The sequence below is a fragment of the Somniosus microcephalus genome, chromosome 19 (assembly GCF_052327205.1).
Source record: "Somniosus microcephalus isolate GS21.2 chromosome 19, FLI_Smic_1.0, whole genome shotgun sequence".
Taxonomy (NCBI): Eukaryota; Metazoa; Chordata; class Chondrichthyes; order Squaliformes; family Somniosidae; genus Somniosus; species Somniosus microcephalus.
The window spans coordinates 56,209,560-56,223,024 of NC_141005.1; the positions used below are offsets into that span (position 1 = coordinate 56,209,560).

Below are 13,465 nucleotides of genomic sequence, written 5' to 3' on the forward strand. Positions count from 1 at the left end.
AAATCAAAATGAAGCCTTAGGCCTGCATATCAGCTGTTTGGTTGTCAAAACATCTGCTTTTATACAAAGAACAAAAGAGGACAGGAAAACATGGAGGAAAGGTCGGCAAGCGTGGGTGTGCAACTAAGAACATTTAGATGTGGGTTATGGTCTGTGACCTGGAAAGTCAGCCATACAAGAATTCTGTCAGTTATTGAATTCAGCGTGAGGCACTCGTAATATCTTCTCATTGTGGAAAGGGATGGTGGCGGAAGGAACAGGGTTTGTTATCTTCTGTGTTGCCTTTTCTTTGACTGGGCGGGAGGACTGGAGTCAGCCAGGATGGGATTCTAACTTCCTCCCTTCTTGAATGGGCACTCAAACCTATCAGTTCCATTTCCTTGCCTTGAAACATAATTGGACTTGATTCTGCAGATTACTTTTACAAACATTATTTAGTGGCCCGAATAAATGTTGAACTTTTACTCTAGATTTACAAAAAGTCAAAAACTTACTCCATTAGTATTTCACCACAAACAGTTTCAAAGGTCCTGTATAGGAGGATAGTAGCACATTTAGATTTTATTTCCATTTATCTTTCTAAGATTCTATCATCAGTTTGGTCAGTACGTGGGCAGGGGCTCAAAAATCAGTCGAATATAGTTTTACATCTGTACTTTTCGGCGTATTGAATTTTACATTTTAAAACATTCCAGCCTCTCTTCTAAATGACAACCTTCTTGTTGACAGGAACTGCGTGTGATCCCATGCACACACCGATTCCACAAGAAGTGTGTGGATCCCTGGCTCCTACAGCATCATACCTGTCCACACTGCAGACACAATATCATCGGTAAGTTCATTCGCACCAAACCTAGTAGAGTTCATGGACAGTTCCCTCAGGTCAAGGGCATGATAGTCTCCCAATTTTAGCTATTGAGGTTTTAATGGTAAAATAAAAAAGACAACCGAGAGGCCAGACATCGGCCGGAGCAGCAACCTGGCATCAGTGCCAAGACATGTCTGCTGGGAACCTCTCGCTCTGACCCTGGCAAGCATTTTGGGGTCAGGTGGGAGATACCCTAAGTTTAGTGATCTTCCGTGCATCCGCAGCACGAAGGGTGTGTCTTGGGTGCCCACCAAGGTTGGCAGACTGCAAAATGGGGCTTTGCGTGGCAGATTTGGGTGGGTGGGTGGGTTGCTGACTCTTCCCTGTCCCACTTTTGAGGATTCAGGCCATGACCCAGGGCCCCCAGAGAGCTATTCTCACCAGGCAGACCAGCTGCCAAGGATCTGGCTGGTGTTTTACAGGCTGAGGACACTCCCAGGCTAGAGATCCCGGCCATTTCATTTCCTGTGCTTCTTTAGTCTTGACAAAGGGGTTTTCACCCGAAACGTTGACTCTGTTTTCTCTCCACGGATGTTGCCTGGCTTGCTGAGCTTTTCCAGCATTTTCTGTTGTTATTAGAGATCCCGGCCTCTGGCCTTGCCCTTTCATACATTGATGGCCTTGTTTGGGGCCGATGGAAACCTCCGCTTCTTACAGGCTATCATGAACTCCCAATGAAAGACTGGGACCCAGCACATCCAACTCTCAGCCTAATTTGTGACCCTTCAGGTGGAAGTGCAACAGAGCAGCGGCGGTTTTTTTTGGCACCTGTATATTTAACACGATGTATCGGAAATGCTTTAGGCAAAATCTTCTTTGTACAGACCAAACAAGGTCACTGGTATGTGCATTGTTAGAATGCTATCGGTTAACCTCAGACAGGCTGAAAACGCCTCTTCCTGTTAAAAGTCCTCATTCAAATAGCTGCAGCAGACTCAATCCATTTGAAAGTGGGCATGAGGTAACAGTACAACCTACTATCCGCTGATTCAGCACAATTGGCATGTCTGTTTTTATTCAGTTGTACTTCTGAGATTGGGGTTAGGCTACACCGATCAGGGAACCTTTACAGTGTAAATGTTTTGTATGCTATTTCCGATCCTTCACTGTCACTGAATGCAAAGCATTCCATTCTCCGGTACTTATCCTGCAACACAATAGACATAAAAGTATCAAAAATATATAATTTGATCTAAATGATAAAAGGGAAATTTGCACTGGCCTGTTTATATATTTCAGAGTATCTCACTAAAAATTTAAGTCAGTAATAAATGTTGTCATTAAATATGAACTAACCTTGCATTAATTCTTGTTCCATGCATATACACGTGTCACATTTTGGGATTTTTTTGATCAGTTTTCCATAGAAAGGATTGGGAGAAAGAGCAAATTTGAAGTGTAGAGTTTTTAAAGCAAAGGGCATTGACGCAAGTTTAAAAAAAGCCCCGAGATGAACGGTAATTATTATGCTGCTGGTATGTTTTCCAACAACCAATTAATTAGCCTACCTCAGCAATCATTAAACACCTCACACTCATTGTACTGGAAAGTTTCTAGTTTATTTTAGACCATAAACAGAAGGAGATTAAAAAAAAACCCAGAGATTTGAGTCACAGACAGGCAGTCAGCTCTAGCAAAGGCTGTAAAGTCAGGTTTTAAAACAGAAAGTTGCCCAGGCAAGCTTTGGCGAAAGCAGTTCGAAGTTACGTTGCTTTATTTAAGTAAGATGACCCACCGATGTGGAGAAGTACAGCATGTTTATTATTTCTTCTTCTTACGAGAAGATAAGTTGTGCTGATTGAACTAAATGAATCTGATTGTAACTGTTGCTCTGTCCATGCACTCACTGTGAAACAAAACAGCTCAACGATTTGTTTCTGGCCTCATCTCACCAAGTGTTTGCTCTGTCCTCCTTTTGAAGAAGCACTTTTGTGAAAGACACGAATATCCAGTTCAGATCACAAGGGATTACTATTGTTACATGATCATATGTTAGATATTGGGCATACGGGCACACCCCTAAACGCAAGACACTCGGGTGAAATTCATTTTGGGCGGTAGCATCTTGATAGCGAATTGGCAGCCCGTTTTACACTCTGCCCAATTTTCTCTTCCATTGGAGTGTCGTTGCTGTTGTAATGTAGGGAAACGCAGCAGTCTATTTGCACACGGCAAAGTCCTGCAAAACAGCAGTGAGGTAAGTGGGACAGGTCATCTGTTTCAGTGGTGTTGGTTGAAGGATAAATGTTGGTCGGGACACTGGCCTTTGGTTTAACGTCTCATCCGAAAGACAGCAGCTCCGACAGTGCAGAACTCCCTCAGCACTGCACTGACGTGTCAGCCTGGCTTATGTCTTCCTATATCACTGTGGAGGTGTGGGGGGCGGCATTCTGCTTATGACGTTATGGCCGCACGTAGACAGAGGAGTGACGTTTGTGTATGACAACATCACATTATCACCGTGGAAGCACACTGCTGTCACTGCATAGTTATGAGCCCCAATAAGACCAGCTGGAGCCCAGAAGAGCCCAAAAGACAGTTCTCCCTCACCACTACTCTTTAAAAAAAAATCATCACCACATGCAGGAGACCTAGCCTGCGACTGAAGAGCAATATAAAAACAGCTAGAGCTAACAAATGAAAGCTGTACAATGGGTCGATGTTAATGAGCGCAGATAATGGAGGTTCTACCCTACGCTGAAATCCATCTTGTGAAACACTACTTACCGCTTCTTTCTCTCCGCAGAACGAAAAAAAGAAAGCAGTGGCCCCGTCTGCGTAGAGGCCGACAACCAAGGACGCAGCAGACAGAGGGTGGTGCTTCCTGTCCACTATCCCGGGCGCGTTCACAGGACGAGCCAACTGACCACGTATCCCACCAGGACTAGCATGGATCCGCAGGGGAATCCCGTCACTGTGCTCACAGTGGACCAGCACAGTGAGCAGGGACTGTACCCCACACAGTCAAGTGCCTATGTCAGGAGTTACCCGCCTGTCCACTTGGACCACAGTTTGAACGCTCATCATTGTAACTTGGAACACCGGGCCTACCCTCAGACTCATACCTTCCGAAGGCCTAAATTTAATGGGCGGAACTATTCAAGGGCTGCTTGCTTTTCTCAATATGAAACTATGTATCAACATTATTACATTCAAGGACTAAGCTATCCACAGACAGAATCCCAGGCAGGGACTATTAATCATAAGGGACCTTCCCGTGCATTCCAGTCTGGGGGGAGCATGCTGTACCCCACAGTGGTTCACATCCCCCCATCCTCCCACCTGGACGGAGGCAGCACCTCGAGCTTCAGCTGTTACCACGGTCACCGGTCGGTGTGCAGCGGCTACCTGGCCGACTGCCCGGGCAGTGACAGCAGCAGCAGCAGCTCGGGGCAGTGCCACTGCTCGTCCAGCGACTCCATGCTGGACTGCACCGAGGTCAGCAACCAGGGCGTATACGGCAGCTGCTCGACCTTCCGCAGCTCGCTGAGCAGCGACTACGACCCGTACGTCTATCGGAGCCGCAGCCCCGGCCGGGCCGGCGAGTCGGGGGGGGCGGCGAGCCGGGGCGGGGGTTTGCTGATCGAGGGCCCGCAGGAGGACGAGCTCCCGGCCTACAGCTGCACCTCGCCCGGCGGCGACAGCAGCCCGGTGCAGGCCCCGTCCCCGGGGGACCAAATCTCAAACTGTAGCCTGGACATGAACTACAGCAGCAATTCCTCGCTGGAGTACAGGGACTCGAATGGCACGGCCTCAGAAGGTAGGCCCGAGGGCTCTGCCGCGGACAGTACCAGCTGGAGCGGGCCTGAGGCAGCGGCGGCGGCAGCGTCTGAGCAGGCCTGTGCCTGTTGCTTTGAAATCCATCCCTTGGACTGCAAAGGGGCGGACGGCAGCAAGACAGACCGTCACTTTTCCTTGTTAAACGTGCCCTGTTGTAACGCGTGCGGGAGGAGCGCCGCCGATTCTCGGACTGCCTCGCAGAATTTGTACAGTATTAACGCAGGCCCGCCGTGTCGGACCGATCCGGGGAAATACCAGGGCCTGCCCTGCTGCTTTTACGAGGAGAAACAGGTGCCTCACGGCAGCGGCTGTTTTGCCGAGGACTACGCGGTGAGCGTGCAGTACACCCTGGCCGACGAGGCCCTTCGCAACCGCTACCCGGCCACCACCGCCGCCGCCGCCGGCTGCTGCGACCTGGGCCAGCGCATCCCCATCATCCCCGAGGACACGGACGGCGACTTGGCGGCCCCGGCGGCGGAGGACTGCGAAGCCACCAGGCTGTGCGGGCCGGGCGCTGCCCCCTTGGAGCCGGAGGACGCGGCCCAGGAGCGGAGGGAACAGCGCGTCGCGCTGCCGCCTTTCACCAGCCCTGCCGACCAAGAGGCCGCCTTTCACAACATTTGCTCCGGGTTGCACGAATCCACCATGAAAAGTAACTCGGCGGGTAAGATTCCATTCGCACAGATATTAAACCTTATGTAGAGTCGGGCGGGGGCAGGTTTAAAAAATTGAACATTTTATTTACAGTTAATGACATTACAGTCTCAGCTCTTTGTACAAAGTCACAAGCCATCATTGCCTACAAGGCAGGGGTCCCAGTCTCTTCACGTTGGTGATGTGATCTCCAGGCTTCTCGATCATCTTCACTTGTTCATCATCCAGATAGTGGGTCTCCAGGAATTCACACAAATGAGGGTCGCGCTCCCAGTGGCGAGTTTGTGCAGATCCAGCAGACTCTGGTTGACATTTTTCTCCCTCTGCAGAACTCTCTGCATTGCCGAGCGGAGCCTCCCGCTCTCCCGGCCAAACAAATGAACTTAAAATACTTAATTTAATGTGATATGTTTTAAAAATTAATTTAAAATTGGGGCGGGGGGTGGAATTCGTCTCGGATGGTAGCACAAGACTGATGATGGTGAATTGGCCGCCCTGTTTTACACCGTACCTGATTTTTGTTTTCCGTTAAAGCCAATGGGAACGAAAATTAGACCGAGAGCCTGCCGTCCCGACCCAAGTCCCAACAGTGCTGGCTGTTTATATTTGCCACTGCTGAGTCACTACAGATTGAAAGCACTATCCAAATCCATTCCCAGGGGCAGTCTTGTTACGTTCCAATGAGACTGGCATTACTTTTCTTTATAAGGTTGCCTGAGAGAGCAAGAGGTCCTTCGGAGGCAATCCTGGAAAGTAAATGGGGTATCAATTGACGCATTTAGTCTGATTTCCCTGCATTAGGAAACCTTTGGTTGAATATTAATCAGGTACCTGCTTGCATATCTTCACAGTTCATCACAAGGGCACCACAAATATCAACGGTTCACTCTTTATAGGAAAGTGGCAATTTTTTCTGTTTGCAGACAGAAAGAAAGACTTGCATTTATATAGCACCTTTCACAACCTCTGGATGTCCCAGAGTGCTTTACAGCCAATGAAGTACTTTTTGAAGTGCAGTCACTGATGTAATGCAGGAAACACGGCAGCCAATTTGCAGACAGCAAGCTCCCACAAACAGCCATGACCAGATCGTCTGTTTTCGTGATGCTGGTTGAGGGATAGATTTTGGACAGGACACCGGGGAGAAATCTTCTGCCAAATAGTATCATTGGATCTTTTACGTCCACTTGAGAGGGCATAAGTTGGCCTCAGTTTAACATCTCATGTGAAAGACGGCACCCACGACAGTGCAGCACTCCCTCACTCCTGCGCTGGCATGTCAGCCTAGATTTTGTGCGCAAGTCTCTGGAGTGGGACTTGAACCCACAACTTTCTGACTTGGAGGTGAGCGTGATACAACTGAGCCAAGGCTGACACCCGTTGAATGTCATGCCCAAGGACCCAATGAGCTTTGCAAATGCCACAGATTTTCTGCACAGATATCCAGGAAAAAAACAAAAGTATATATGTTCCAATTTCTTTGGTAATAAGGAAATCCATCTCTATCCATGCATCTTAATTTCTCCCTTTGCTTCTGCCAAGTTTGTACTCTGGAGAATTGGGCTGCATCATGTGTAACATCATGAAAATGTGAGAACCTTATCTGATTATTTAGAATATATGGTGACCAGATGTTTTGAAGAGTAATATTTATCTGTTGCTGTTCTGTATGTTTTACACTTGAAAGGAAGTAAGTTGATTTCACTTTAATAATTGGGTCTTGTTTTGATGTTGCCAGGACATAATCAAAATGAGACTAACTGTGATGACAGTAGTTTGTCATTAATCACTTTCCATATGCACTAACGATGAGTATTTCACATGGACAGTTAGTGTCTTGGGGGCCTGTCCGCATGTCAGCATTGGAGGACAGGAATTCCCACCTATTGTATGCAGTGGATGGAATCACTTAAAGTAATAGCAGCCTTTGGATCGGAGCTGAGGGGAAACAGGAAGCTGGGAGGAAGGGGAGTAGGGAGACGGGCAGCGGAAGGGACTAGTGCGTTGGGGGTGGGGTGGGGGAGGGAGAATGCTAGCACGGTGGCATAGTGGTTAGCACTGTTGCCTCACAGCGCCAGGGACCCGGGTTCGAATCCGGCCTCGGGTGACTGTCTGTGTGGAGTTTGCACATTCTCCCCGTGTTTGCATGGGTTTCCTCCGGGTGCTCCGGTTTCCTCCCACAGTCCAAAGATGTGCAGGTTAGGTTGATTGGCTATGATAAATTGACCCTTAGTGTTAGGGGGATTAAATACGTGGGGTTATGGGGATAAGGTGGGATATGTGTTGGTGTAGGGGTTACGGGGATCGGGTGGGATATGTGTCGGTGCAGGCTTGATGGGCCGAAATGGCCTCTATCTGCACTGTGGGGTTTCTGTGATTTCTGTGATTACCTGGAAGGGGAATGGAGAAACGAGTGGCATCATTAACCGAGGTTGGGAGGCAGGGGAGGAAGCATGCTACCATTAACTGATGGAGGGGAGGAAAAGAGGGCCCCCCTTTACTAAGCAAGGGGAAGTAGTAACAGCATTGAATGGGAGGGGGGGCGTGGGAGGAAAGAAAGAAGCCACCATAAGCTAAGATGGAGGGAAAAAGAAGAATGCTAGCATGAACTGGGGATATAGGGTGGGGGTGACGAGAAGGATACTGGATGACTAGGCTGCAGGGGGAGAAGAATGCCAGATTGAATTGAGGGGGGCGAGGGAGAATAGTGCCAGGTTAAGTTTGGGAAGGCTGGAAGAGGAGAGTGTGTTACTGTGAAGGTGGGTGGGGGCTGGAAGAGGAGAGGGTGTTACTGTGAAGGTGGGTGGGGGCTGGAAGAGGAGAGTGTGTTACTGTGAAGGTGGGTGGGGGCTGGAAGAGGAGAGGGTGTTACTGTGAAGGTGGGTGGGGGCTGGAAGAGGAGAGGGTGTTACTGTGAAGGTGGGTGGGGGCTGGAAGAGGAGAGGGTGTTACTGTGAAGGTGGGTGGGCGTTGGAAGAGGAGAGGGTGTTACTGTGAAGGTGGATGGGGGCTGGAAGAGGAGAGGGTATTACTGTGAAGGTGGGTGGGGGCTGGTGAAATTGAATGGGTACAGTGCCTCTGAACTGGGGTGTAGAGGGTGAGTGGAGAGGTCACTTTTGAGTAAGTGTTGGTTTGTTGAAATATCACTATTTTTAAGATTAAATATCTTATCAATTGTGAGGTATAAAATGCTTAAAATTTAACAGCGACATTTTTAATGTAAAAATCCAACATTTTCTGGGGGAGCATTGCTGCCCACCCCTCCTCACAGAAATGCAACACCAGCTTTGTCCCGTTACCCTTTGCATTGCCCCTTTCCGGCTGGGATCTTGGTCACACGTGGAGCTGAAGTTACACACGCCCATGTAACCACGCGATTTCATGGTATTGCGGGTCAATATTCAGAGCTGATTTTGAGTTGGCTGCAATAAGGGGCCTTTGTCGGCTTTTCAAAGCAATTGGTCAACTTGGCAATTTTTCTCGGTTGGCGTGCGTGATATTTCAGTGATTAAGTGGTTGAACAAATTCCACGCAGACAGTACAGTTGATAGCATTGTACAGTCCAATACGGGAAACGTCCAAGGACAGGGTCAGTCTTAAGCCTGTATCCGTGTATTATCCCAATCACTCCCAGTTTATGCAGGAAGTTGCAGCCTAGCGTAAAATGTCCTCCTTTAACTCTCGCCGGTTTTCTTCACGCCTCTCTCCTGAAGGTGTCGCCCGCTTGCTGGGTGCAGCAGTGTGAACGCTGATTACCCTTTGCTACCTTGCCCGAGGGGTCATTCTTCGTGTCTGTGCCTCAGTTGTGAGCGTTGGCCGGCTATTCAACTGCAGGGGGCATCACAGCTGAGCCCAGTCCTGTCCTTGCCTAATCCGCATAGGTGCACTTCAGGCAGGATAGCAGTAAGGACCTGGGAACCCAGCTGACTTTCCCTCTATGACCCAGAGGTATTGAGGTGAATTGTGGCACCCCTACCATTGTCCCAGTTGAGATTAGTTAACTGAGAACTCTACCTGGATGGGTGTCATTCTGGTCATCATGTTCTATCACAATATAAAGACAGTAGGAGGCATTGTTTACTTGGAGATGGACAATCATGAGTTGGCAGTGTGCAATTTTCTGACTCCTCCCAGCACTTGCAGACATTCTCCCCTCATCATATAAAAGTATTTTTCTGATTTGCCGAACAGTGAGAAGTATTTATGTAATGTCAGGAGACGGGTATGGTAGCCTGGTGGTTATGGTACTGGACTAGCAACCCAGAGGTCATGAGTTCCAAGTTGTGAAATTGAATTCGATAAATCTGTGTAATTTGTGGCCTAGCACCTGAAAATGGCCACATAAAGCTGCTGGATTGTCGTAAAAGCTTATTAGTTCACTAATGTCCTTCAGGGAATTGAACTTGTTACCCCTCTCTGGTCAAGTCTACCTGACTCTTAACGTCCTCAGGACAGCTAGGGATGTGCAATAAATACCGCCTTCGCAGTGTCGCACACATCCCGAGAACAGATTTATAAAAAGGTTGGTGCAGTGCGTTAGGAAATTGTGACTATAGGGCTAGGGAGCGCAAGGTCAAAGGGGAAAGGCCAATTTAAGATTGATGTCCGGAAGTCATTCTTCAAACAAAGAGTGATAAACATATGAGTAGACTTCTGGGTAGGGTAAATGAAGCAAAAGCCATAAAATCATTTAGGGAACAGTTGGTTGCTGTGAGGGTGGCAGGGGGTGATGCATAAGAACATAAGAAATAGGAGCAGGAGTCGGCCATTTGGCCCCTCGAGCCTGCTCCGCCATTCAACAAGATCATGGCTGATCTTCGACCTCAACTCCACTTTCCGGCACTATCCCCATTTCCCTTAATTCCCATAGCTCCCAAAAATTTATCGATCTCTGTCTTGAATATACTCAACGACTGAGCATCCACAGCTCTTGGGGTACAGAATTCCAGAGATTCACAATACTTTGAGTGAAGAAATTTCTCCTCATCTCAGTCCTAAATGGCTGACCCTTATTCTGAGAATGTGACCCCGTGTTCTAGACTCCCCAGCCAGGGGAAATATTTTCTCAGAATTAACCCTGTCAAGCCCCTTAAGAATTTTATGTGTTTCAATGAGATCACCTCTCATTCTTCTAAACTCTAGGGAATATAGGCCTAGTCTACTCAATCTCTCCTCATAGGACAATCCCCTCATCCCAGGAACCAGTCTAGTGAACCTTCGTTGCACTCCCTCTAAGGCAAGTATGTCTTTCCTTAGGTAAGGAGACCAGAACTGTACACAATACTCCAGGTGTGGCCTCACCAATGCCCTGTATAACTGTAGTAAGACTTCTTTACTCTTATACTCTAATCCCTTTGTAACAAAAGCTAACATACCATTTGCTTTCCTAATTGCTTGCTGTACCTGCATGTTAACTTTCTATGATTCATGTACAAGGACACCCAGGTCCCTCTGATTGCCAACATTTCCCAGTCTCTCCATTCAAAAAATATTCTGGTATGGGTCTGTCAGCTTATTTCTGGATAATGAGCTAGATATAGGCCAAATCGCCTCTCTTGTCCACATCTTTCTTGTGATGATTCTTTCACTGTTGGCACCTGGGTTTGAGTCTAACCCACACCAATAGGATGAAAGTCTCCTCACTCTGGCTGCCATTCAGAGTCCTGTATACGTAACTAGCTGGCGTTAATCCAATTCCCATAGCAAATAATCTCCATCTTTATACATTAATTGGCACGAATTCAGCAGCCTCACTCTAGCATGTCCGAATGTGCTAGAAATAGAAATTATAGACAGTTAAATGTGTCCCTCTAAAGCTGAGGTGGAGATACATTGGTGGGTGGTCTAGAGGAGCCTTTCATCGCACCTTACACACTATACACAACCTTATGTTCATTTCCCCGTCACTGACCTCCCATATCCTGCCGACAGCACAAATACACAGTATTTTTATTTAAGTGAAAAATGTGTTGCTATGACATTTTCCTGTAAAAAGATAAAACGTTGTGAGGGAGGTAGATTGTTTTTTCAAAGGCCAGACATCAGTCATTATCAGCCTGTTCTGCTTCAAGCTGAGATTTAACATTTCTGAGTGTTTTTGGCTCTTAAAGCTGAATGTGCCCAAAGCAGTGATCTAGCCAGTACACCAACCGCAATAGAAATCACGATTCATTGGCCCCGATTTTAAAGAGAGGTGAGGAGCGAGTACGGTGTGCTCGGGCAACGAACCCGGTGTATTCAGGGATGTATAAAGATGGAGATTATTTGCTATGGGAATTGGATTAACGCCAGCTAGTTACTGTACACGGGACCCTGAATGGCAGCCCGAGTGAGGAGACTTTCATCCTATTTTTGTGGGTTAGACTCAACCCCAGATTCGAAGCCCGACCGACCATAACAACTAGGCCTCATTTCCATCAATTTTCTCTGGCTCCCTCTCGAACCCGGCCAGATCCACTAGCAGGGTAAGCCTGCAGGTTAACATCAGGACATGGTGGGAAGGCAACGGGTTCAGAGGGGCTAAGTCGCCGCCCTCACTTTAACTTTCCCTTCCCCGCCAGGCTGAGGGCGTGGGGGCGGGGAATGGGCTAAAATCGCAGCCATTTTGTTTTTTGAGCTTAATTTTAAAATGATTATGATTTTGTTATCAGGATATCAGTGTGAAACACACAGCAGAATTAGGATCATCTCTCCCCTCTTCTCTTAAGGCGCTGCCTCTTGCTGCTGTGGTTCCACGGGGTCTGGCAGTCCTCGAGTCCCTCGCCCAAATGGCCGGTCTTCATGTCTGAGCCTAGACAATGAATGTTGCCAGGCTGTTCTGCCATGGGGGCAGGAGGGAGGAAGACGAGATCAGCACTGAGCCGTATCCTGTCCTCGCTCAACATCCACACACGTGCAGTTTCTAAGAAGGGGCATGGGGATAGCAATCAGGAGTAGCTGATACTTTGCTCCTCCCTAACCGATGGGCCCCAAGTTCTAACTCCTGCCTGAATTGAGGCTACTTATTATCGATCACCCACTTGAGATTTCTTATGTGATCTCATGAGTGGGATCAAATTTCTATGACGGGGGATTGGATTTCAGCTTGAGAAAATAATTTCTTAAAATAGACATGTGAGGGACACTTATATTTGAATATTTAAGTGGCTATTCTAGTTCTAACCTTCGCTCCTCCCCCCGGAGGCTCCCGCGCTATTCATTTTATGAGGGTGCAATTCCAACAATGATCATGCATAAAGCAAGTGTCTGATCTCAGCCTTGTGGCCATGGGGAGGTGTGGAGCCGAGGGCGTAGAGGTGGGGGGGTGGGGTGGGCAGGAATCACCCTGCACCTCACTAGTGGAGAAGCATTGATGGAGCCCCATGAGGTCCCCAGACTGTCATACATTTAGAATGGCCATTCGGGTAACTGGAGCCAATGTCCTCGAAGGAGAAAAATAAGAATAATTGATCAAACAATCTGTCTTATTTTGTGAATATCCACAATCCTGGGAGCGGTGATGAAATGCAAAGTTTGATGTCTTCCTACATTATAGTGACTACACTTCAAAAAGCAACCCAATGGCTGTGACGCGCTTTGCGACGTTTAAGCCAGAAGAACTCCTTTGGCCCCAACCAGCATAAAACCCAGTTCAAAGAGTAACAGAAGCTAGAATAATATTGGGGAATTAACTGAGAATATGTGCAGCATTTCTTAGGACGCCAGCACCTGCTTTTTTTAAGTCCTCATGAATAAGCAGCACTGGCGTGCTCGAAGCCCACAATGCACTGCACCTTCTAATTTACTGCTGCCGAGACGCGTTGGGATTTTTGGTATAAAACAGGTCTACAGTACACTTTCTGTGAACCTCCTCAGCAACCAGTGTTCGATTTAAGGCTTGGCAAAACGAGAAAGAAAACTTGCGAGCCAAAGCGACAGATGTTGCCTTTTAACCAAATGATACCCTGCTGAAGCATGCACGTCAATAAAAGCGAAAGGATCCTTATTTTTAGCACGGATTCAGCTGGTTTGCACCAACGCTGCCGCGTTTTAGGTTTGAATGTGCAGCCTGTACTTGATGTGGTGTGTTTAGTGTCTGTGCATGTTTACTTAGTACCAATCATTTGTTCAAAGCTCATGATCTTTTCCCCTTATTTGTTCTTGGACTGTGGGTAACACTGGTAG

At 47.7% G+C, this 13,465-nt stretch overlaps 1 protein-coding gene across 2 annotated transcripts in view; it reads left to right on the forward strand.

The window, feature by feature from the left end:
• Window positions 1–13,465, forward strand: part of znrf3 (zinc and ring finger 3) — a 267,670-nt gene that overhangs the window by 247,596 nt on the left and 6,609 nt on the right. For both annotated transcript variants that reach the window (XM_085961806.1, XM_085961805.1), the window contains exons 7-8: window positions 730–832; window positions 3,615–5,312. In XM_085961806.1, the coding sequence (XP_085817932.1) occupies window positions 730–832; window positions 3,615–5,312 (1,801 nt within the window). The remainder of the gene's footprint in view (window positions 1–729; window positions 833–3,614; window positions 5,313–13,465) is intronic.